Genomic DNA, 25,065 nt, shown 5'->3' with positions numbered 1-25,065 from the left:
GGCAGCTCTGCAATTGGAAATATTAAAGGGACAGTCATATGCAAGCTCATAAATTCTATCTGTTCAGCATGATGTGGTAAAACTGGCTTACCTCTGACAGTGCCAATTTGGGGAAAGTGTACTTTGAATGTATCCATTGCCTTGCAGGAAGAATAAGGGATCATTTAGCCCGCAGAAAGCTGAGCAGGAGGAAGATAATTCCTTTTATTAAAAAAACCCTTTTATAAATTTGGAAGGAATACACGGTTTCCCATGTTTGCTGCAGACAGATGAGACTAATATGTTTAAATTGCTCATGGAAATGGTGTAGATTTTAGTGCCTCTGAGCTCATTACTGGCAAGAGGCTGAAAACTCCTGCTCCTGATTTGCTAACAGTATCTCCCAGTCATTGCCCTCTCTTGTTTCTGTTGTCCCCTTTGCAGGACTGGGACCAAGTTTGAAGGCAGTGCTGAAGGGTAAAGAAAAATGAGGTACTTGGTTTCCTCTTTATTATCTTTATTATGTGTTTTTGCCTAGGTGAAAGGTCATACATACAAATGGACAATAGTGTCAACAAATGCCTTCAGAAGCAGTAAGCAAGACCACAAAAACAATACATACTCAACCATTTTATTATTAAAAAAAAAGAAATCCCCCAAAATCATTAAAATATGTTTTTCTACTTTACATTTAGGTTTTATACTTTTGAGGAAGTATTCTGTCATGCTTTCCAATTTTTCTCCAAAAGTTCATGGTGTACAAACAAAGGAGGTCACAGTGGGTAAGGGTGAAGCAATACTTCACCCACCATTAAGTGCTGCCTAGTGTGGTAGAGTCTCACGAAAAACCAATTACAGAGCACCCTGGAAACATCACTGTCATGTCTGGCTTTGGCTATGACCTGCTTAGAAATAACATAAGGTGAGATTCATGCTTAATCACATGGTTTCATAATCTAAAATATTAGAGAAAAATAGCACAAGTCTCTGAAATGACAGTGCTATGCATGAAGCTAAAACTCATTACTGACCCTCAAAATAATAATGAATGTTATAATCAAAAGACAGTTACAGGTGAATTACAAGACACTCATTCTCTACTAGGAAATCTTTAACTGAGCATAAATATGTTCTTATATGCCTTAATTTTAGCCAGATATTTTCTCAAATGAAGAATTTGAAAACATAAGTACAATTTTTATATCTTGGGAAAAAAATCTTAAATCAGTTCAAAACTGATCTTTTCACCAGTAGCTATTTTATTATTTCTTTTATCCCCTAAAAAGCAAACCTTAACAGCAATATCCTCATTTCATTGCCTTATAAAAAAGAACAGTCCAGTTCTTAACACCATTTTGTTTAGACTAATATATTCTACAAACTAAGTAAGGCAGAATATAATACCTAGGCATAAAAAAATGCAGTCGAATCAGTGCAATTGTATACAAATCTGTGCTGAGGTTGGACAAATTGAAGAGTAAATATAAATAAAATGGTTTTAGTTAAATTTTTTTAAAGGGAATGAATGATTGACTTTTCATTGTTGTGGTTGGATTTTTTAAGCTTATAAGTATTTGAATATGAATATTATGCATTGACATTTGTGCATTTAATTGGCTGAGCATTTGAACACAAGCATCTGAGGAATGCAGGGACAAGTTCTGACTGATTCCTATAAGACTGATACCACCATTGTTTGATGGTGGCACTATCAGGGAAGTACAAAAAGGGCTCCAGAAAGGTAGCTTTTGTGCTCTGCAGAAACATCAGAATAGCTTTACGGAATGGAAATACACAAGATCAAATAAAAGGTTGTGATACAAGTAGCTGCAGAAGGTAAGGGTGCTCATCCTAAGCTGTTAGATATGCTGATAGTTATTGTCAGTTCATTTTACCAAGGTACCAAATTCCAAGCTGAGAACATTCTATTTTGAGCCTGGTCTGATGGAAAACAAAATCTAAATTGTTTCTAAAATTCATCTTTTTCTCCAAAAAGGAGATATAGGGAAAAAAGCTGAAGCCTGAAAGCAATGCATGTGACTTTTGCTGACTTGCTAGAGGTCCTTTGCTTGTAGCTCTAGGGAAGACATTAGTGTTTTAAGTAGTGGAAGAAAGCAAATAGCACTCCTATCTTCAGTAAAGACAAGAAGAAAAGAATAAAGAATAAAAGAACTACAAACCAGTCAGCCTCACTTTAATTCCTGGGAAAATGATGGAGCAAATAACTATGGAAACTGTTTCCAAACATATTCAAAGCAGAAAACTGATGGGATAGCCAGCATGGATCTGTGGAGGAGAGATTATGCTTGAGCAGCCTGATAGGCTTTCATGACTGAGCAACTCACTTGGTGGATGAGCAGAGAGCAGTGGGTGTTGTTTATCTTGACTTCAACCAGGCTTTCAACACTGCCTCTCTCCCACAGCAGTCTCACAGACAAACTGATGAAGGGCAGGCAGGCTAGGTGGGAACACGAAGCTGCCTGGCCTAAAGGTCTGTGATCACTGACACAAAGATCACCTGACAGCCCATCAGTAGTGCTGTACCCAGGGATTGGTACTGTGAGCAATGCCATTTAACATCTCTGTTAATGACCTGGACGATGGGACGGAGCACACCCTCTGACACTGAGCATATACCATGAATTTGGGAGGAGTAGTTGATACAACACATGATTGTGTGAGTGTTGTGTGACTCAACCAGCTGGAGAAAATAACAAACAGGAATCTCAAGAAGTTCAACAAGGGGAATTGTGAAGTCCTGCACCTAAAAGATGAAAACTTCCATGGCTCAGTGCAGGCTAGGAGCTGGCTTCTGAAAGCAGCTTTTCAGAAAGATTTAAGTTTTGCTGGAGACCATGCTGAACATGAGCCAGCAATGCACCCTTGCAGCCATGAAGGCCAACAGCATCCTGGGCTGCATTAGAATAGTGCCACCAACAGATCTTTCTGCTCTCCTCAGCACTGGAGAAGCCACATCCAGACTGCTGGTCTCCATGATACAAGAGGAATGTGGACATGCTGAAGAAAGAAAAAGGTCAGGAAGGTGAAAGAAAAAGGTCAGGTGGAATGATTTGGAGCATGGCACCTGTGTGGAGAGGCTGAGAAAGCTGGGATAGTTCAAACAGGAAAAGAGGAGGCTCATGGGAATCTTATCAATTTATAAATACCTGATGGAAGGGAATAAAGAACACAGAGCCAGATGCTTCTCAGTTATGCCCTAGAAGGAGAAGTAATGGGCACAAAATGAAATACAGGAAATTAATTGTGTTTAGACAAAGGACAAGGCTTTTTTTATTGCGAGTGTCAAACATGGGCATGAATTGCCCAGGGAGATTGTGGAGTCTTATCCTTGCAGATGTTCAAAACTTGATTGGACCTAGTCCTGGGAAATCTGCTTGAGGTGACCCTACTCCGCTGTTGGACTAGATGAGCTAAGAAAGTTCCTGTCCATCTTAACAATTCTGGTTCTGATAGAAAGTGTGAGAGAAAGTAAGAGAGACATCTCCCCTCCATTAGGGTTCAGGCAGCCAGTGGAGCGACCATAATCTTTTCTAAAAAGAAGAGTCATGTAATCTTCTGTATGATAACATGATTATCCTGCCCTTAATGCAGCAGTAGTTCAGAGATGACACTGCTGGATTGAGCCATTACATTTAAAATTGTTTGGGAGCTGACTGCTTTAAAGTTTCACAGAATTCACATGCTTTTCATATCGTTAGTGGAAAGATTTTTGTAGTGTTTCTTTATTTTTATTTGCTAGTGGAATGAGAACAACTTTTTGCAAAAGGCATCCACAAATCTGAGTGGAAATTCTATTCCTCTTAGTGAAAGTCATTTACAGTAACCATATTTTTTATGAAACTATCCCTTATCTACTATGGGACTAGCACTACTTGCTATGGAGACACAAACACTGGCATGTGATTGGTGATGATGGTCCCACAAAAACTGGCTTTACCAATTACTGCACTGAGAAAATGTGACCAGAGATGTTCAATAGGTTGACATGTATGTTTTTCCCTGACTACCTTTCTGCATTTCACAGACTTTGCTTACTTCTATTAGTTAATGTTAAGGATAGAAGCCACCCATAAAAATAGCTTACCTATTTCTGTTTGACTGCTACATTTTGCACCCAAAGTGTGAAGAAAGCCAGAATGTTTGTTAGCACAACTCTCCCTCAGCGTTCCCCTCATTCCCCTGGTACAGATCCAGAGGCAGAAGAACCCAGACTCTTAATGCTTAATGCTGCCATCTAGCTAATAGTTGCTGCTCACAGCAGGAGGAATTCCACCTTCTGAGAGCTGGCTCAACTAGGGAGATAACTGACATCTTTAAAGATCCTTTCCTAAATTTGCAGTACCAGGCACTTCAAAACATTGATAATGGACTAGAGCCTTTCACCATTCTAAGCCCAGCTCTGTTCATACAGTGAAAATCGGGTTGGCTGCCTGAGTTTGTTGAGTTTTCATACAGGGCTTTAGAAACTTGCCACTGCTAATGAGCAGTGCCTGGAGCAGCGTGGACACAGCCCCAGCTGCCATCATTTTAGAGCTGCATGGCCTTTCTGTGTGCCAGTCCATCCATCCAGCCTTTGTCCTCCTGGCCCCTAACACTTCCTGCTCAGTAGTTCCCTTGTCTTCCCTGGTACCAGGTCCTGTGGGTATGCAGGGAGTGAGAGAAGGACCTGATCCACATAAAGTCTGATGTCCCTTCCCTCCCCCAGCCTCCCTTCCCAGGAGGCCCTGATCAGACTCCAGAAATTTGGCTCTCATATGGTGAAGCCTTTTTTGTTTAATTTTAGCGAGTGCTAGTGGTAGGCTTTTGTATGTTTTTCACAGCCTTAACTGTGACAACAACCACTGAGACTATGCACCTATCTGCATCTAGATAGTCTAAAAAAAAATTATTTCAGACAGATGTGAACCACCTATTTGTGGCTGCAAGCTGTAAACAGAAGCAACCTGCGAGAGCAATGTACACTTCGGCATCAGCCCACCCGCCACCTCAGAAATGCTCGGCTTCGGTGGCATCCTATTCTGAGGCCATTTGAGATGCCTCTCATTCCCCCACCAACACCTGGCAGAGGGTACCAGGGAGGCTCGGGGTCCACAGCGAGCACAGCGTCCGCTCTGTCCGTCCAGCACGGAGTCCCGCCGTGTGTCCGAGCCGGCTGGCGAGCGGCGGCCGCGCTTCCCGCGCTGCCCGGGACGCGGGGCAAGGCAGGGCCCGAGCGGAGCAGCGCTGCTGAGGGCTCCCCGCCCCTTGTCGTTGACAGCGAGGCAGCCGAACCGAGCCGAATCGAACCGAGCCGAGCCGTGCGCTGGGCTGGGCTGCGTTGGCAGCTGCGGTGTTACGGCAGCCCCAGGCCAGCCTGCCCGACCCCGTCCCGGACCCTGGCGGGCCGCGGCGCTCGCCGGGGCGGGCGGAGATGTTAGCCCGGCCCCGGTCCCGCCCCTGCCTCCGCCGGGAGCCGCTCGGAGCAATTCCCACGGCAACCCAGGCTCGACGCCCTTCCCAAACCCCGCCTCTGCTCCCCGCCCCGCCGCTCCCGCCCGGCGGCCGCCGCGGGTCGGAAACAGTCCGTGTGTAAACTCGACGTGTCCGGAAAGGTGCGCGCCGCTCCCCGCCTCGCTCCGTGTCCGGCCGCGGGGCGCGCCCGCCGAGAGCGATGCTGGACCCTTCCTCCAGCGAGGAGGAGTCCGATGAGCTGCTGGAAGAGGAGCGGCGGGACGTGCTGGTGGCGGCGGGCGGCGGCTCGCCGCGCTCGCTGCCGCAGCCGCCCCGGGACTCGCGGGGCAGGGAGGCCGGGGCGGCACGGGCAGCCAGCCCCAGCCCTTCGGTGCTGAGCGAGGGCCTGGATGAGCAGGAGCGCCTGCAGCGAGAGGAGCGGGAGAAGCGGCTCCGGCTGCAGCTCTACGTGTTCATCGCGAGGTGCATCGCGCACCCCTTCAACGCCAAGCAGCCCACGGACATGGCCCGCCGGCAGCAGAAGGTGAGCCCCTGCCTCCCCGCTCCCCTGCCCCGCCGTGTGCGCTCGTTCCCCGCGGGCCGTCCCGCGCCGTCCGTCCCGCCCGCCGGTGCCGCCGCCGCGCCGCTCCGGCCCGCAACAGGTGCGCGGGGCCGCGGCTCCGGCCGGCGCGGCGCGGGGAGCGGCTGCTGCAGGGCTGGGTGTCAGCGCGCCCTGCCCCGCACACACCCTCTGCTCAGAAACCAGTCCGTCAGCGGGGGTGAAGTCGTGTAAGTTTGTAGAGTTGCGCTCGAAGTCGCCGTGCGAAGGGTGCAGGAGCGCGGGGAGCGGGCGCGCTGGGGCCGGGCTGCGCTGGAGGATTTATTCCTGCTTCTCGGCCGTGCCTGATGGGTGGAATTAAACCTTCCAGAGGTGCCTCCTGTCGCTCGCGTTCTGACCGTCTGTACCCAACCCGAGCAAATTAAGCCATGAAACACAGGTGAACGAGAAAACTATTTTATTTCATGAATTACTGAGTGTTCTCTCTGTACGTAGAAGCAATCAACATGCGTGCTTGTGGTGATAATGACCTGCTAATGAAGATTGACCTAAGTTGTTCTCTGTGTCTTATACGTGAAAGACAAGCTTTTGAGAACTGCAGGTGTGTGTAGGTATTTATGCTTATTCTCTCTTATTTTCAGCTGTTGAATACCTAAAGTTTTGGATTAAGGCATTACATTTCCAGATGACAACTTAAAAGCTCCGTTCTTGAAATGCTTGGTCTAAAAATTGTGGTTTTGCTTTCAGTTATATAAACAAACAAACTATTCCAAAACAAAAGAAACAAACAAAAACCCCGTTTTACATCACTTTCTAGAAGGACAGTGATAGGACACAAAAATTATTTAATTCTACGTGGCTTTTATGATTTTTATACTTCCATATGTCTGAGGGTTTGTAAAATCCAGTTCTAAATGTTTTGGCATGACTGAAGTATGCCTTTTGTAGGTAGTTGTGTTTAGTGAATTCTCAGACAAGTTAATGTGGCAACATAGTAGTAATAATAAGATTGTTTCTGGAAGATTATTTTGTTTTTATTAAGTGTTAGGTACTTAAACTCTAGAGCCTAAATAGAGACATTTTGTAAACAGAAAGCCAAAAACATCTGAAATAATAATTTTCAACCCACTGGAAATTCCCTAGCCAAACATGGAATCATCATAGAAATTATATTTTTAAGAGATAGCTGGATCCCTCTAAGTGTGACTTCCCACTGGACAAAGCCAAAGCAGACTTGATATAGTGTTGGTATCAACCTAGGTTTAAGCAGGAGGCTCAGAAGCGTCCAGGGATGAGATCTCACAACCTGTCTGTGTGACCTGCTCTACTGCTCCATTGCCCTTCTCTTGATTAAAGTTTCCTAATCAGCTTCCAAGTTGCAGCTTGTGGCCATCAATTTTAGAAGATACTGAGCATTTAGAAGTTCTCACTGATCTAAGTCACTAAGTATAGGAACTGTTTTAGAAATAACTACTGTATTAATTAGTTTTATTAATAAAATGTATGAAAAGAGATTACTGGTGTGCAGCAAATGCAGAAATAAAACTGTTGTGGATTTAGCTATGAGCAATGAACAGACTGATTGACAAAATTGACTTGATACCTACAATTAAATATTGCTCTTACTAATTACTATTTTTAAGTGAACTCTGGATTTTGCATTAATTGCTGTATGTACAAAGCTACTTTTGTCATATTTAGGAGTTCAGCTGCAGAACAAGGATGACTTGTCTTTTCCTGGTCAGGAAATAGTGTATTTAAATAAGGCATAACACAAAAAATAAGTCTTCTGAGGAGCTGCGCTTCTCTGTAGGCCTAATGAAATGCACATAACCATCCTTCCTCTTATTTGACAATTTTGTATGTATTACCCAGTAAATTATTGCATGTAGGGTAATAGAACTGGTCATGAGTTTTGAGAGTTCAGAGAACCTGCTTTGATAGTTTGGGATTGCTGAGAGATGTCTGAAGGAGCCCTCCTCATGTCTGACTTCTGTTCTCTGCACTGCCCCGTGGCCTCCTGTCAGCCTTGGGAATGAGAGCACAACCACCTGTCCTAAACCACGTCCTGAAGGACGACACTTTGGGAGGTGTGACAGGGGGTCTGGAGAAGAGATGACTGAGAGGGGACCTTGTCAATGGATATAAGTATCTGAAGGGAGGATGTCAAGAGGATGCTCTTCTTCATGGTGCAAAGTAGTAAGACAAGAGATGGCAGGCAGAAACTGAAGTTGCATCTGAATATGAGAAAGAACTTCTGTACTGGAGTATGAGGAAGAACTTCTTGACTGTGCGGATGATTGCACACAGGAACAGATTGCCCAGAGAGGCTGTGGAGTCTCCCTGACTGGAGATATTCAAGAACCATCTGGATGCAATCCTGTGCCATGTGCTCTGGGATGACCCTGCTTAAACAGCGAGGTTGAACCACATGAACCACTGTTGCCCCTTCCAACCTTACCCGTTATGTGACTCATATTCTATGGGATAAAAGTGTATCTTATTTCCTGAATTAATTTTCTATCTGCTAAGATAGGATATGGACTTGATCTCTTGCTCTTTTGCTTCAGTTGTGACTTGTGTGACAGCATGTGACAGCATGTGGCTGGCTGTCCACTGCGAGCTGGCCTGAGCTTCCTTCCCTGTGTTGTGTCACTGGAGCTGTTGGCTGCAGCATGCCCTGTCCATCATGGGTTATCCAAGGTACGGTTTGGAATGAGAGCTGTGATGCTGTGTCATTTCAGCTTGTGAACTCCTTGTAGTGCTTTTGCACCAGCAGTCTTTCAAGAGCCTAATAATAGTATCCACCCTGCTTAAGAGCAGAAGTAATTTGTTCTTTCTGCCAGTTCATTTGGCATATTGCTGAGCAAATATTGAGGAATGCAATTTGCTTCCTTTTTAATGTGGAACATATTTTCCAGTAAGGGAATGAGATGGAATTCATATATCAAGTATCTTGAACTGCGTTGTAATATAAGTAAGGAAATGGGTTACAGTATGGCTGGCTTCTTATGTTCTTGCTTTAGTATCAAATTAAAATACACTATATGATATCTTTAAACCACCATACTTAATGACTCTGTTATACTAATTAAAGGATTTTGAATGCAGGCAGTGTTTCGCTCCTCTGTTGTCCTTTCTTCTTCCTTCTTTCTTCTTGCTAAGGAAAATTAGCTCTGCTGTATTGTGATAGATAAGGTTATCTAAAAAAGAAAATCAAACTTTAAGAAAAAACAAGAACTAGCATAATTTGCTGGAGTCCATCAATTCCACTGTCTTGCTTTTAATGATAAATTAAACATAATTTAGCCCAGGGTTTGCTGTATCACATACTTTTATAATATGTCTCTTTGGTTTTTTCCTTAGTCTCTAGGATGCATATGTGATAGAAATGTTCTTTTTTTAACTGTTCAGAGTTAGTTGATGACCTGCTATTATATCCTATCTTACTTTGGTTGCTGGTAGATTTTTGATAGAGAATGGGGAATAATCAAATATTAGAGGTGTGGAACGGAAGCATGGTGTTGTTTTTCGAGGTGAGGTAGCATATCCTGTTGAAGATGGAGTTAGCTCTACAGAGAAGGGCTAGTAGGTATTTAGTAACATATTTTGAACAGGTATTTGTGAACATTTAGTCGTGTATTTTCCGCCTTGCAGAGAAATATTGATGCATCATTACATATTGTTATTTTATAAAGAAAATTTTGTCTGTCCATAGTTTAAAGAGACTGTCACTTTTTTGTAGCTATCACTTTTTGATGAGTCACCTCAAACATATATCACCAAATTTTTCTTCTGCCTCTTCACTCCTCCTTGTTTCTAGTCCCAACAATGAGCAGACAATAGTTAGCTAAGCCCATTCCTCTTTCTTCTGTTCTCCTAGCCTAGCCAAACCGAATCTCAAACCACCAGATTGAGATTTAGTGAAAAAAATTCACTTGTCACTGTCTTCCATCAAGGGAAAGGGGTGTATGTGAACATATATTATATATATGAGTAGATATGTACTGAGTGATTAGATGATAACTGGTAGCTGCTGTCCATACTAATCAGTTGTACACCCATATGTACCCACCCAGTTGTACTTAGTGAGTGTACAGAACCAAAGGCAGATTCTGTATCTGGGAGGTGAATCAGAGTTAAAGTTCCTGGGGAAGAAAGGGACAGCAAATTGCGACAATTAACTCACAAAAAAAAAAAAAAAAGATGTGTTTTCTGTTTTTCCTGTGTTTTTCTTTCTCAATATTTTAAAATTTCCTCTAGTAATCAAGTAGCCACACAGAAATCTAAGACTAAGGGAGAAGTAGCTAGGCTACTCCTAGGCTAAAAAAGATTTTTTAATGTATGAAAGGCTTAGTGCATCAGAGCTGATAATTCAAGTCTTGCTTTCATAGGTGATAGTATTAGAAGTAATTGAGAATTCATAACTGAGTTTACTTCCTGAATGCTTGATGACCTATTTTCCTTCCATTCCTTCTCTCCCATCCGGCTACTAAATCATGAGTAGATCAAAAGCATTGACTTCTAGCTAATTCTCAAAAGTAGGAGCAGTAATCAGTGATTCATTTTCATCTGAATTTTGTGCATTCATTCTTTCTTCTTTCTTGGACTTTATCTGTAAAGGAGAGGTTTATAATGATACTACATAACACTGTCAGGAAATACTGGTTATGGGGATAGACTTCATTCTCTGGACTGCAGTTTTATTTCCAGTGTTTGTCTTTGTTCTGTCTCAAGCCCTGTATCTCCTTGCTTTTGAGCTGATGGTATATATCTACTTATTTATTGGCTAAGCGTGTTTTGGGAAAGAAAAATTGTCTCTTGGCCTCTGAACATGCTTCATTAGATGTTGCTTTCTGCACTGCTAAGGTAGCAAGGAGAATACATCCAAACCCATTGTTTTCAGAAACTCTAGACACATTTCAGAGAAAAAAAGCATAGCTATAAAACTTGTTCATCTGGTCAAAATTCTGCTAAAGATCTTTCTAGGAACATGTCTTCCAATTCTACCTTCATTGCTTACTTTACAAATTTCAGTTCTTTTTGTAGTGTTATAGAAAGTAATTTAAAATCAAGTTTATTTCATTATTTTTCCCCATAACACCTTGTCATCATGCTCTAAGCTGTGTATAGTTTTTTTTTTCAGTCAAATGAGTATAGAGAGTTCTGGTAAATACTGTCAAAAGCCATAATAGGGTAGCCTACAGACCTGTCTACATGTTGAGGCAAGGTTATTCACAAATAGATCTTTCTACCCCTGTGAGAACCAGCTGTTTGGGGAAGAAGTTGGTTTTGCCTGCAGTAGGAAAGTTGGTCCCCATGGGCGATTGAATCAGCCATGACCGAAGAAGTACTGAAGGGTGATGAGAGAAGCAAAACTTCCTAGTAATCAGCACCACTTCAGAAATGACAACCCATCAGAGTTCTGTTTTGATCTGAAATTCTTCTTCTGGCCCACCAGCTGAGCATTGATCAGTGTGGCTTGGCCAGGAGCTGGTGGTGTGCTGGGAAAACCACGTGTTGGTAAATAGCTGTGTAATGAAGTGAACACGTTTGGACAGTCTGCAAACCTCTCATGGTCTACTGTGATGAAATTTATTACTCTCTTCTTTTGTCTGCTTTTTTTTCTTTGTTTTCAATGCCTGTTTTACCCATACTTGCCTTTGAAATTTGAGTAGTTATTATTATTGGATGGGACAATTTTATTTTTTGTTTTCTGAATGCATGACCTCAGATTCTTTTTTTCTGTCACCTGCACAGTTTGACAAATGTGCTAACTCTGTTGGCAAATACCCCATTCAAAGTGCCTGTGGAAGACTAATTTTTAGGGCTTTTTTCTACAGGGGAGCTGACAGGAGGAAAGTTTGAAGGATCAGTTGATTGCCACCCTCTCTTCAGGGACTCTATGGGGGAATTGTCTGGGTGGGCTGCCTTGCATTTCTAAGCCCTTTGCAGCTGTTATTCTCAAGCATTTTGTCTGTCTGAACTGGTGTAAGTGGTGATTGAGAGGCAGAAATACCAAATCAACTCATCTTGCCTTTAATACTTTCTCAGACATCATCTGTGAAATATACTCACTGATGCTGTGGAATAACAAAGCTGGAGAAAACACTTTTTTCCCCTCTGAACCACACTGCTTTACCTGCCCGAGGTGCAATGTATCAAAATATCAATTATTACATGCTGTCCTTACCTGTACACTATTGCCAGAACAGAAAATACTGTTTGGTTGCTAGTTTACTATTTATTGAGCAGTGTATTTCTGTCATAGCAAATTTTTAGTTTTTTCCCCTTGCTCCCCCATGCAAACCTGTTGTCACCAGTTCATGATTGGGGACACTAGTAACCAATTGCCTTTCCATTTTCATGCCGGTTATTAGAGTCGGTTTTTCTCTTTCTGGCTTTGTACCATTTCTTTTTAATACTAGTGAATATTATCCTGAAGTTGCTTTCAGTATGTATTGGTTTGCTTTTTTAATGTACCTTTGTATTTGTGTTCTACTTTCCCATTATCCTTGTTTTTACCTTGTGTGTAGATGTCCCTTACTTTGCCAGCTTAACATATCCCTGCCTCCTGCTGCTTCCCTTGCTGCAGGTGGAGAGCTGATAGCTCAGGGACAAGACTTGCTTTAGTGACCCAAGAGGTGTCCCTAGAGGAGATGGGATGGTGTGTTTGTGGTCTGCTAGGAACGTGCTTGGCTCTCCACCTCGCCTCTGCTCATTGAGGGGTGTGTTTTGGGGTGTTTGTCTTTATGCCTTGACTCTGCTTCACTGTTTAGTTGTACTGAGCCCCAGTTCGTATGTTGCTCTCTCTGAACCAGGTGCCAATCTCTAAGGCTTTTAAACGTTTAATCCTGTTATGAATAAGAAGCTTGATTAGGCCAATATTCAAGCAGCAATAAATTTATTATTTAATATGGTAAAGTATGAGCAATACAGTGCTGGGTACAGTGGGGGAAGTTTTCCCTCCAACTGCACACCAATAATTGATGGTTACAGGTATTTATAGGGGTACTCATCAGTTTTTTTCAGCAGTTTCTATTTCCAGTCTTTTATTCAGCAACAATTTTTATTCCAAATTATTACATCACAGTTCTATACACTATTGTGATTTTAATTTCTCAGGATGTATCTCAAAGGAGTATCCCCAGATGGCGACGGTCCAGTTTCTGAAAGAAGAAAGATGAATTCCATCTGGTGGGGATTCCAGCTCCCCAGATGTGTCTACCTTTTAATTGCAGAGACTATAAATCTCATAACAGTGAAGTCCAGCTTCCCTTTGGTCAAAACCATAAACCCTTGAGGTGATGTTCATCTTCCTTTCTCAAGCTGTTTTTCTCTGCTTCAATAAGGCATGAGATAAGCATATTTCCTTTATATATATTCCAAAGCTATAGTTTCAAGGATACAAGTAACATTCTAAAATTATACTTCAAAAGGTTATTATTGCAGAGCTTTTCATGGATTAAATGCAAGCAAAAGGCAACATCTTTAACACCTTAATTCCAATGCTCCTAAATCAACCAGGGTTAATTGCAAACAAAATATAGGTTCAAAGGCCTTTTTCCGTGCTTTATTTTCCTCAGGTATTATTAGAATCGCCTGTTTGTACCTGCCACGAAACACAGTTTTGCATCTCACAATCCTGAAGTCAGTTTTCATATAGGGGTTTCTTGGCCCATTAGCTGCAAACATGCCTCCTATATTTATTTCTTTCCAAGTTGCTCCCCTTGCTGCCAGCTGATGGCAGTGGCACACACGGGTCTGGCACTCAGACTCTCCGGGATGTCTGGCTCTTGCCATTCGGGATGGGAGGCAGGGTGAGCAGCAGAGTCTGCTCAGGTCCTCCTCGTTTGCCTAGTGCCTGTCTCCAGTGCCCATTCCTGCCTAGAAGTGCTGGCACTGAATTGAAAGCAGCCCAGTTCTTGTGCATTGCAGCTGATTCCCCCAGGTTTCAGAATAGCAGCTGTGAAAAGGCAGTTTTCAGTTTGTTGCTGTGTGTGGGAAACCCTGAGCAGCAGGAGAAATAGAGTGTTTGCATGTCAGTACCAGGCTGCATCAGCTTAAGCTTGCATTTTGAAGGTTATTTTCTCAGCCATAAGCATTGAAGGCTTTTCATTTTGTATTTAAAACTCCCTAGAAGTTGATGGTACTTGCTCAATAGAATTTATTTCCAGTTCTTATTTATTTTGCAGTGAGGAGATAAAGCATATGCTTCTCTTCAAGTGTGACTGCTTGTATGCATGAGTTCAAGAATGTTCTTGAGTGTTTTTCCTGTCAGGAAGGGGAAAAGCATTAATTAATAGCATTGTAAAGAATGAGCAGAGCTACAGTGAGTACTTCTTTAAATATGTGACCTGGTGAATCAAAATTAGAAAAAGAGAAAGTGATTATACAAGAAATTTTTTGCAATTTTGTTTCAATTTTTTTCTTAACCATTAATTATTCATTTGTGTTCAATTGTCTTGTCTGTAGGGTTTTAGAAATAGCGGCTGGCAGCTTCTGTGTAATGAAAGTGCTGGAGGGACACAGTGATAGACACAAAAAGAATCCTTAGGGTGATACTTTGGGTAGACTTGTTTGGGCTGTAGACAAGGATGTGGAAGGAAGGACAAATACACAGGGCATAAATGAGGCTTCTGAAGAGATGGTGTACATCTACAGTGATTAGAGGAGAAATAGCCACCAGTGATGGAGAGTTTCATGGACTAAGTTGAAGTTGTTGAGAAAGTGTATGGAACCAAATTAATTTTGGAGTAGAGTAACTGTTCAGCAAGGACAATGACAGAGTTAAAGAGGAATGAATTTGTAGCAGAGAAATCCATTGGTCATGAGAGTTATGCTTTTCAGTATTAAACAGAAATGAAGGAGGAATATCTCGGGGAGTGAATTTGCAAGAAAGAGATTGGTGTAGAAAAAAGGAGAATGATTAAACTGGTAAATAAGGGAATAGTCTCAAAATCCATGCTAGTGTAATACAGAATCACTAGGACGAAGACCTGGTGAGAAAAATGGTATGCAGAAGTTGGACTGCATGAAAATCAAAGCAGTAGCATATAGTGCACTGGGGAAAACTTTTTTCTGGAGAAGGTTTGAGTTGTTTTATATGTTTAGATTTTTCTAATGGTGAATTCATGAGTTTTCTTTTTCTAAGAAAAAATTCACCTTCAGGCAGTCTACGCCAAATGTTTATCTTGCTGGCTTTTGCTGGGAAACATCCCCAGTTTGTGCCTATTGCTCATAAATTCCTTGATTTATTTGTAAATTAGGTATTCTGAGGCCTTGCAGCAAGGTTATTTCTTATTCAGAAGTGTTCTACAAATGCTTTTTCCACTCCAACTATTTAATATACCACATACATATTATTGCTAAAATATTTATATTGACGATTTAATTTTTTTTATTATTTTGACCTTCTTATGGATAGAGCATAGGCAAAAAGAAATAAAAAAGGTAAGAGGTTTTTTGGTATAGATCTGATATTAAATCATAGAAATCAGTTCACCTTTCTCTTCCTTCCTACAGTGCCATTAATAGGCAGAGGATTTTTCAGTCTTTTACCTGTGGGGATTTAAGAGTAAATAGTGATAGTATGTTGAGATGGAAGTTAACAAACTCCGTTAGAATTTTTTTATTTGTAGTAATATTCAGCTAGCTGTTGGAGTATTTGTCTGAATGGACACTTGGATTCTGCTTGCAGTGACTTTAACTCCAAATGCAGTGTCATTCTCATAGCTGCATGTGTGCTACACACAGTAGGGATTCTGAGCATGCTGGTACATGGTTATGAAGCAGCTAGATGTGCTTTAGCTTAAACATTCTATGATACAAGTTCTGAAAATCTTGTTTATATGACTTTGGGTTCTTTTCAGCATACTTTGTCTCCCACATTAATTTACTTTAAAAACACTTCTTGAAATTAAGGACAGCTTTTAAAGTTGTCTTTCTCTGCCATCCAAAGTTTTTAGGTACTTAATGTTTAGGTACTTAATAACTTCATATTCTCAGGGCTTTTTCTGTGATAATAAATGTTACAAAATTATATAAATTGTACATAAAGCTATTATAAGACTAACTATGTTTTGTGAATAAAAGCCTTCTTTTTTTATCACCTGCAATATAAACACCCAAATATCCTACAGTGGAAAGCTGAAAATTACAGGATCCAGCTGCGTGTGCATATATATTGATGTGTTTTGCTCCTGTGTTGCTGAAAAGGAAGTATTGTTCTTAGCTGTGTAATGTAAAGCTAATCTGTTTGTTCTGCAGATCACAGACCCACTGATACCAGACTGTGCCAGTGTTTCAGTGCGTGGCTCTCTCACACACCCTGAGTGTAGGATGTACCTTACAGGACTTCTGTTGGAGCCAGATGAAAGTTTGTTTGTCCCCTGTTTGCCCCCACTACCCACAGCCCGGGGTGGGGAATTTTAAAACCTCTTTCCTTGTTGAATTGCCCGCAAGGTCAGTGGCATGCTGTGAGCAGAGCTGCTGTGTCTTTGCTTGACTCTTCCTCAAACTTTAATTGGAGCAACTGGATTACACCAGTCTTTCTGCTGCTTTAGTATACCTTACTCTCTGTAGATGAAAAAACCTGCGTAGGAAAGAGGAGTATTATTTCTTAAAATAATAAAATTATTCAGGTTATTACTAAACCTCTAGCTATTTTATGTATTCTGGATATTTAAACTTTAATGATTTATTAACCCATTGACTGCTAACAATGGGTTTGATCAGAACTCAGTCCAGAATGGCCTTCAAGAGGCCACAGAGGTGTGATAAAATCAGCAAACTGGGTAAAGCTTCCATACATGACCCACTTGGTGTATTACAGGCTGAGTCTGTTACAAGTGTACTTGACTACAGAAAGCAGCACAAATGGGTACGAGACTGTATGGGCTGGTAGCTTCTGTTTCACTGTACAGATGCACTTTTTTGGTGTCACTCTGCTTGCCAGTGTAGATGTGACTTCAGAGAGTCAGAGAGATTTAATATACAGCAATTAATACAGAGTCAAGAAAGAGAGATGGAGCCTAAATGAGATAAATAGCACAACAGGGACGAAGAGTCTCCTTTCTGAGCCATTAAAGCAGGACAGCATATGCAATGCAAACATAAAAACAGCTGAAATAACAAAGTAATAAGAGTCTTGCTATGTCTGAAGTTAATTAAGGGCAACAAACTGCCCCTAATTACTGAAAGTGTGGGCTTCTCAGCAAAGCTGCCTGGGATACTAATTAAAAGAACTGATTATAAGAAATAGAATGAATAATTAATGACTAAGAAATGGTTTTCAAGAGTATCTTCAGAGAGCAAATAATGTGCCCTTGGAAAATATTGTGACACACTGAGCCATCCCCTGAATCTAATCCTGCAGATAGACCTGAACTGACTTGTAAGTTTGCTGTGCTTATGCTTTCTAGTGCTGAGGCAGGGACTAATAGGGGCAGAATGACAGGTAAAATAGGAATAGTATTTCCATTTCAATATCAAATGCTCTCTTCAACTGTTTTCTTAATGTAGGACTTTAGCAGAACCTGCTTGTGAAACAAGCCAGCGTAGTGCATTCTGTTTCAATGGTTGGCTTTGCAGTAGCTCCCTGCTCACAGAGCTGAGAGAGGTCTGTGGTGCTTGCAGAGGCCCTCTGGGGAGCATCCTCTGTGTTGATCAGTAGCATGTGTGTCTGTAGCAACTGTTGGCTGTCAAATGTGTGGGCCACCAAATGGACTGTGATTTTTCAATGTCCTTGAAAAGACAGCAATATGGAAATTACATCTGACAGAATAAAAATTGAAAGTTTAAAGATTTATCTCCTTCTTAAGCTCAAATAATAAGGCTTTTTTTATCCTAAGCAGTTCTTTAAAGGGGCTAATCAGGGGTAAAGTTTTATCCAGGCATCCATTTGGGTATTCCCACCTAATTGGCACTCCTTAATTTATTCATTTGAACTGTTTTTAATAGCCTTAATCCTCAATTACATTGACACATATATAGAAATTTAGATTAGGAATAAATAAAAATAAATGCTTGGAAGCATTAAACCCTAGGAGCAATTTCCTGTACTGGTTCTAAGTCTCTGCTGGAGGCTGAGGTGGGAGGCTGCAGGTACCCCAGAGTGCTGGGGTGCCCATGAAGGGGACATGGGTCTGGGCAATCAACCCACTGCTGTGTGGTGTCCATCTGAGACAGACGTGACATTTAATTCTCTATGATTGATCTGTGATCATTGTAGTGAGCCCCTCTTTATGTAGGATTCATGTTCATAGAGGGACAAAACCCAGAACTGAAATACCCATGTCCTTTGGAGCGTCTTTTAGTTGTTCTGAGCTTCAACAGATTCATCAGGATATCCTTGGTCCCATGAGGTTGTGTGTTGCAATGAATTGATTAGTATCTGTTTGGTCCCATGAGGTTGTGTGCCCCAATGAATTGATTAGTATCTGTTTGGTCCCATAAGGCTGTGTGCTGTAACTCTGAATGTGTTCACATCCTGGAAGAAGGATGTGAGCACAGTTGACTCCTGTGTGCTCCCAGTGAGACCACGATCCATGGCAGAGGCAGAAAGCCATAGGTACCATGGAAGGGGATTAGAATGAGTGCTGCACTGCACGTTGTGATCTCATTAGTTTTAAAGTTATGATTAAGCATAAAATACTGAAATAGAAGTTACTTAATACTACTGCTTTTTCAGAAATGTCTTATTTGGTCTTTTTATTGTAGTAGAACTTGTAAATCGTCATTTAATTTCTTTAAAAACAAGCATCACAGTCCCAACCCCCCAAACCAAGCCAATAAATCCAACATCCCAAACCCTGCAGATCTGTATTTCTGCCTTGGCTTTTGTAGCTTTTTCAAAGACAAAACTACTAAACCTTGTAGTAAGGAAGCAAAAATGTTTCATATGAATTGTGTTAAAAATAAAGATTTTATTTTTTTTATTAATATTGAGCTTTTAGAATTGATCTGATTCCTGAGGGCTGGGCTAGAGTTCATTCTGTTGAAATGAATACACTGAATTTCTAGTATTCTTTTTCTGTTCTTTAAGTTTCACAGGCATAAGACTTAAATATCTATTTGATTTTATATTCAGGATGGATTTGTACCTTGGCTGCAGACATTTGCTTTGAAAGCATACCTGTTCTCAGTGTGAAGGATAATTTGTTTTCCTAATTTGATTGAATTTGTGAGTTTTTTCCTGTAGTGGAAAAATAACGAGTCCAACAGGAAAACAGCTATCTCAATTATGCAGCTTAAAAAAATAGTAAGAAAAAAATTCTCCTCCTGCACTGCACAGCTGTAGAGGTAGTGCTTATCTTTTACTCAGCCTGACTTTTTAGTGAGGCTGCAGAGCCGCCAACATAGCCATCATAAGTCACTTTTTAGTGACTAATTGATCTATTTTAAAATTGATCTATTTTATTATTAGTAGTGATGTGGTTAGGCTGAAACAGCTGTTTCATACTGGTGGTCAGACTAGCACTGCCTCAGTCAGTGCTAATAAGATAAATGGGGTAATGCCTATTGACTGTAATAGCTGGAGTAATGTGTCTGCTCAGAAATTGAGTGGAGGTGTGAGGAGCTGCAGCTCTGAGCAATACGGATGGTCAGTGATGCAAATCCATTTCTGTCTATAGTTCTGGAGAGCCTGGAAAATGGACAGGATTGCATAATAACGTCAGAATAAGATAGCTAGCCTCTAACCTTTACTTTCTGAAAGGCTGAAGGATTCAGGGAGAAAATCAGTCATTTTGTCAATGGGGTGAACCCATCCTTGGAAAGGATGTGCATTCGTGTGTCTAAGGCACATGTCAGATATCATGTACTCACCACAGCCATTCATATGAATAAGTGAGCAAAACAGTACTTAAGGTACCAAAATTGAAAACCATCTCAAATACTTGTAAGTAAATACTTGTAATGCTTGTAATGTAAATACTTGTAATGCTTTCTAATTTTGGGCCAAATAATTTTAAGCTCCAAATAAAGCATTGAAATAATATGTTGTTTGTTTGTTTGTTTTTTTCTGTTGCATGTGCAGTCAATGCAGAAGAGTGAGAAAGATCAAGATGGACTAAACAAATTCTGTTTTGAGGAGGATTTGCTTGTCTGAGTTAGGGACACCATTTCTGATGCAGTAGCTTCTAAACAGTTTAATGTCTGTATTTGAAAATTGTGTTCATACAACTTAGGAAACCAAAATAAGGGTTTTTTGGAAGCACAAATAGGAGAGCTGTAGGTTTTCCCTCAATATATTGTATGAAAGCAAGTATTTTATTCCCCTGCCAGTTCACAGAATTCTTTTTGAATCACCAGATAGTTACCAGGGGACACATCTGCTGCCAGACAGCTCAGCTACTGTATTTGTGCCTTTGACAGAACATGTAATAAACCAGGCTGACAAAGCCTCTGTGCCTCAGGTACACCAAGTAAACATGCTGGCAAATATCATGGCTGAATGAAATTTTGGATTTGCTATAGGATGGTAAGATTATATTGCAAAATTACTGGAAAGCTGATGAATGTATTCAGCACACAGACAAGTTACTGTGTATCATACTTAAAATGCAATGAGAAGGGACCTCCTGGGTTGAGTCAGTCTCATGACCAAAAATAAGACATCTTGTCTCTTTTAGAAGCACATGAACTTTCACTTAGTAGGTGTGGCTACTGTTTTTCCTTACTCTAATAGTTGTGAGACTTTTGTTTCCCAGACAAATGCATTTGGATGTTTGGTTTATACCCAGTTCCTGTTCTGTCGGCTCTGCCCTTCAGATGTAATAACAGCTTTTCCTTCCTGAAGGATTTAGTAGAGGGTGGCGTCTCATTCTGCTATATGAAACAATCCAGGTCTGAACTGTCCCTCAGGCAGTAGTCTCTCTTCGTCTCTGACTATCCTAACTGTCTTTATCTGTAGGTATTGCAGCTGGAATTAATGCCCCCTTGTTCTCATGTCGCATGAACATGGTACCTGGAGTGTGCTAAGGCAGTGTGTCTGAGTCTTCAGCTCAGAGCAGCTGAGGAGAACAGAAATATTGCAGAAATTGTTGTGAGTCCTGGCCTGAAGTTTGGGATGCTGAATGTCACCCCATTTATGTTACCACAGCTCCTGTGGTGGCTGTTTTCCAGTACATCTTTTTATCCAGTACATTTTTTTAATCCACTCTGTGTGCTAGTGCATCCCAGCTCTGAATGCTAATATCAGTCTTCAGATTCAGAATATTTGTAGTCATGTTCCTGTTCTCTCTGCCAACAACGTGGAAACACTGTATTTATAGTCAGTTTTCAGCTACTTTCTATTTCTCCTTTAACAGTTACCTTCACATTTTTGGAGTATTTTTTCCCTTTGTGACAGTATCTCCACTGTGTAACTGTTGTCTAGATAAGAGCTACAGCCAGAAAGCAAGAGTAAAAAGAAAACAGATTTCTTGATTTTTATAATCTTTTAAATTATTGTGGTAAATTTGCAACTTTTTAATCCTTCCTATTCTGGGTCAGTTATTACTCCATTACTCTTACTCTGATTCTAACCTTATTTTTATATCCTTGTCCTGTGGAGTCTGTGCTTCTCTGCATATAGATACCTGCTGCCCTCTTTTGGGAAGGAGGATACTTTGGTCGATGCTGGACAGCTTTCAGACTCTTTAGAAGAGTTTGCATACTGTCTCATTCAGGTCTCTCAGCTCTTCAGATGACTGAATTGACTAACTCTTCTTAATTCCTTGACATAGAGAATAAATTACCACTTCTCAGTTTCCAGGCTAAAGAGATCTTCCTGACAAAATACAAACTACTGAGACCAGAGTTGTGTTCAATAACCATGCCTATCAGCAAGCTCTCAAAATTATTAAGTGCTGTGGTGATAAAGAACAAAACGTGTTCAGTGGCACAATTTGTATGAATTCACTTGCAGTGTTGCTGTGTTCTAATTTGTTTTTAGCCCAACTGCCATCAATAGTCTTGAGTTCCTGGTTGTCCAGTAAGGTTCTAAAAAGGCTGTTCCTGGCATTCTGCCTGGCTACATTTGGCACACTGCAGAGCAGAGTTTACAAAACATCTGTTAGGTCAAGTGTTTTGTTGACCACAGGAGGTTAAAGGGTGAGGACATACTGATTTCTCTATCGAATCTGTATAGACTTGTGCATTTTCACTATACTTTTGCATATGACTTGAATGCTTGTAGCAGTCATGTGCAGCATGAATAACATGTATAACAGCAGTATTTGGAGTTGATCCTTCCCTCTAAAATGTTGAGCCAGTGTTTTTGTTTTGCAACCCATTGGCATGTATATACACGAGTTTTCTGTGCAACAGAAAACACAGACTGGTGCTTCCTTCCTAACTTTCCTTACTTTGACACCACAACTTTGTGGTTGAATAGAGTACAAGAGTGAGTTACTTATGGCCCTGTGTCATCTTTTATTCTGCCTGTAGTGTGGCAATTCAGGCATCTCCCAGCATTGGATACTTGCAAGAACCTTGGCTTGTCTGCCTTACTCCTACTCAGCACTCCTAAGTAATAATTTTAGGAAAAGCTGTTACAAAGTATATACTGTGGGTTTTTCTGAAGGTCAGTCATTTTTTCTGTGCTTCTTGAGAATGTTGCTTGTGCTGGGGACCAAGTGAATCACTTTGACAATCTTGGTCTTATTCCTCTGAGATTTAACTGAACAAAGTTAAGCAAACCTCATTGACCACAGCTCTTCCACTTTTCACACTCCTCAGCTGTACTGGATTTTATGGAATGGCATATATGTCTTTTGGTTTAGGCTTGTGTTGTCTGGTCCTTTGCAGCAGAAGGAAGAAAAGCTTTAGAAAGGGGAAAAGATCCTGCCAAATTAAGTTGGTTGTCTTGGTAGAAGAGCGGAGAACTGGGAGTTAGAGGAAGGAATAAGCTCTCTCTCTGGAAGCTCTGAGTTTTGTATGCTTCAATCCTTCATCATTATGCCTTCTGTGCAGAACAGGAAGAATATCAAAGTATTGCTTCTCTACTGTAACTTTGAAAATAATAGAAATACTGAAAGTTGGGTTCCATCTGAAGTTTGGAAAGGAAATTGCATCTCTGGGATGTCAGCCTACCCCCTAGCTGACAGTGCTATGTGGTAAGTGTGAGCTCAGTTCCTCTGACACGTACGTAATCACTGTGCCATTTTCTTTCTGTGACAGTGAGAGAGATGGAGATCTGGTCCTGTTCTGTTGTCTTTTGGTTAGATACATAAACTACCAGTCCAGTGTATACCAAAGCTTTTTTAGGCAACTTCTGCGTGATTGAAGATAAAAATTTATTCCTGACTTAAACTGGGAAGGTTGGGAGGCTTTCAGCCAATTTCCTTTCATTGTTTTCTTCATACATCTGATGTTATCTGGTCTGCCGTCATGTTGTTAAATGTGTGCGCTGTCCTGGAGCCACTTAACCTTTTCTCCTTTGCCCATGTGCTGTGCCCTGCTCAGGCCCTGGCCTTCAGGGGACTCGAGCAGGGAAACTTCTGTGGTTCAGAGGGGTTTTGCACAAGTAGATGCTCTGTGAATATACTGTGAAGTTGTAACTAAGAATTTATGGAGAGTAATAGCTTTAAGACTATTTTATCCTTTTCTTTTTTTCTTTTTTTTTCTTTTCTTTTTTATCTTTAAGAAGGGAACAAAAAAATGGTCACACTGCTAAGCTCTAATTAGAGTAGCTTTAGAGAGACCTGCTTGATTTGCCTTTTGAGCTCTGTGCTCTGTCAGGTAGGTTTTGATCAAATGCTTTCCTGCCAGCATTCAGTTGTTAGTATTCAGTATAAGTTAGTCACCAGTGAATTATGGTCTGTGATATGGTCCAGGTCCCATTGCTCTAGTTCTTTTCTCTTTATTGATTTCCATTCTCATTTTCATTATTGTCCTGGTCTCTCACTGCGTGCTTCCTAGTGCTTTTATTTTGTAGCTTTTCAGAATGAATGTCCATGAGTCATGATTTGAAATAAAATGCTAATAATGACATTATGCAACACTTTGAAATAAACATTTCTGAGATTGTTCCTTTTAAGTGGTAGACTTTGAGAAAAATCATACCACTTTGCAATGATAAGGCAGTAGGAATTAGAAAAAAAGAACAGGCTGGTAAACTTTAACATTTTAATTTAAATACCTCCTTCTTGAATAGGTTTGCCAGCATCAGGAAGAGTGAGAAAATTTCCTGGGCCATTTCCTTTAAGCAGAAATTAAATCATAATTGGTGCAGAATTAAAAAATATGTAATTATATGGTTTTCCTAATATACACAGATCTGATTAATGGCTGAATAGTGTTGTGTCCCTTTTCACTGTGGGTTTCTGTCTTTAGGAGTGTGCAAATGTTAAATGCTAGCTCCCCAAGTTGTCCAGAGGGACATAACATGGTATGGCCATAGAGCCAAACATTGTGTTCAAATAGGTAAATTTGAGCATGGAGTATTGTGATGTGAAAGCTTGCCAATTTTTGACTGTTTCTAGTCAGTTGTTGGGTCTATAGTTCTGGGTTTGTTTCTAAACTGAGAGATTTCTACATAACTCTGTTTCAGTGGTTTCCTTCTCCCTGGAAGTGCTGCTTTTTAAAGACCTACTGATGAATGTGGGAAACACTTCAGATGGAAGTTTATGTGTCCCTTTTCTTTTCTTATCTTTACAACTCTCTTTACAGTTCTCTTGAAAGTGAGACCACAGAATGCAGCTGCAACTGAAGAAGTTTCATGATATGCTTTGCAGAAATACAACTCCCATCCTCACTGCTGTCTTTTAATGAGATCATGTAATCTGAATACTGTAATTTTTATAACTATTTTTCAGGAGTCTAAGTATTGGCAGAGGAGTCATACATGGCGTAAGGATAGGCAGATGAGAGGGGGAATAATTTGTTTTAGGGAGGCAATGTGGATTTTCCCTTCCTGATTGTGGTGAACACGCTTGCTTGAATGTTTTGACTATGGGGAAAACTTTAGAAGCATTAACAAAGAAAAACTCTTATTTGGCAATATTTTCCAGAACTAAGCATACTTTTAGTTTGGGAAATATAGTGTTTCCTAGTAATTGGTATTTTTTTCCAAAATCAATTTATATGGTTTT

General features: G+C 40.9%; 1 protein-coding gene across 8 annotated transcripts in view; it reads left to right on the top strand.

The window, feature by feature from the left end:
- The first annotated feature begins 5,480 nt into the window (after window positions 1-5,480).
- Window positions 5,481-25,065, top strand: part of CADPS2 (calcium dependent secretion activator 2) — a 284,215-nt gene continuing 264,630 nt past the window's right edge. For 4 of the 8 annotated variants that reach the window (XM_064702731.1, XM_064702734.1, XM_064702728.1 and 1 more), the window contains exon 1: window positions 5,481-5,974. In XM_064702731.1, the coding sequence (XP_064558801.1) occupies window positions 5,651-5,974 (324 nt within the window). In that variant the 5' untranslated portion in view covers window positions 5,481-5,650. The remainder of the gene's footprint in view (window positions 5,975-25,065) is intronic. The other 4 variants (XM_064702733.1, XM_064702730.1, XM_064702729.1 and 1 more) reach the window with 1 other exon arrangement.

Source organism: Zonotrichia leucophrys, chromosome 1A (genome assembly GCF_028769735.1).
Source record: "Zonotrichia leucophrys gambelii isolate GWCS_2022_RI chromosome 1A, RI_Zleu_2.0, whole genome shotgun sequence".
Taxonomy (NCBI): domain Eukaryota; kingdom Metazoa; phylum Chordata; class Aves; order Passeriformes; family Passerellidae; genus Zonotrichia; species Zonotrichia leucophrys.
The sequence above is the reverse complement of the archived record's forward strand: the minus strand, read 5'-3'. Positions and strand labels throughout refer to the sequence as shown.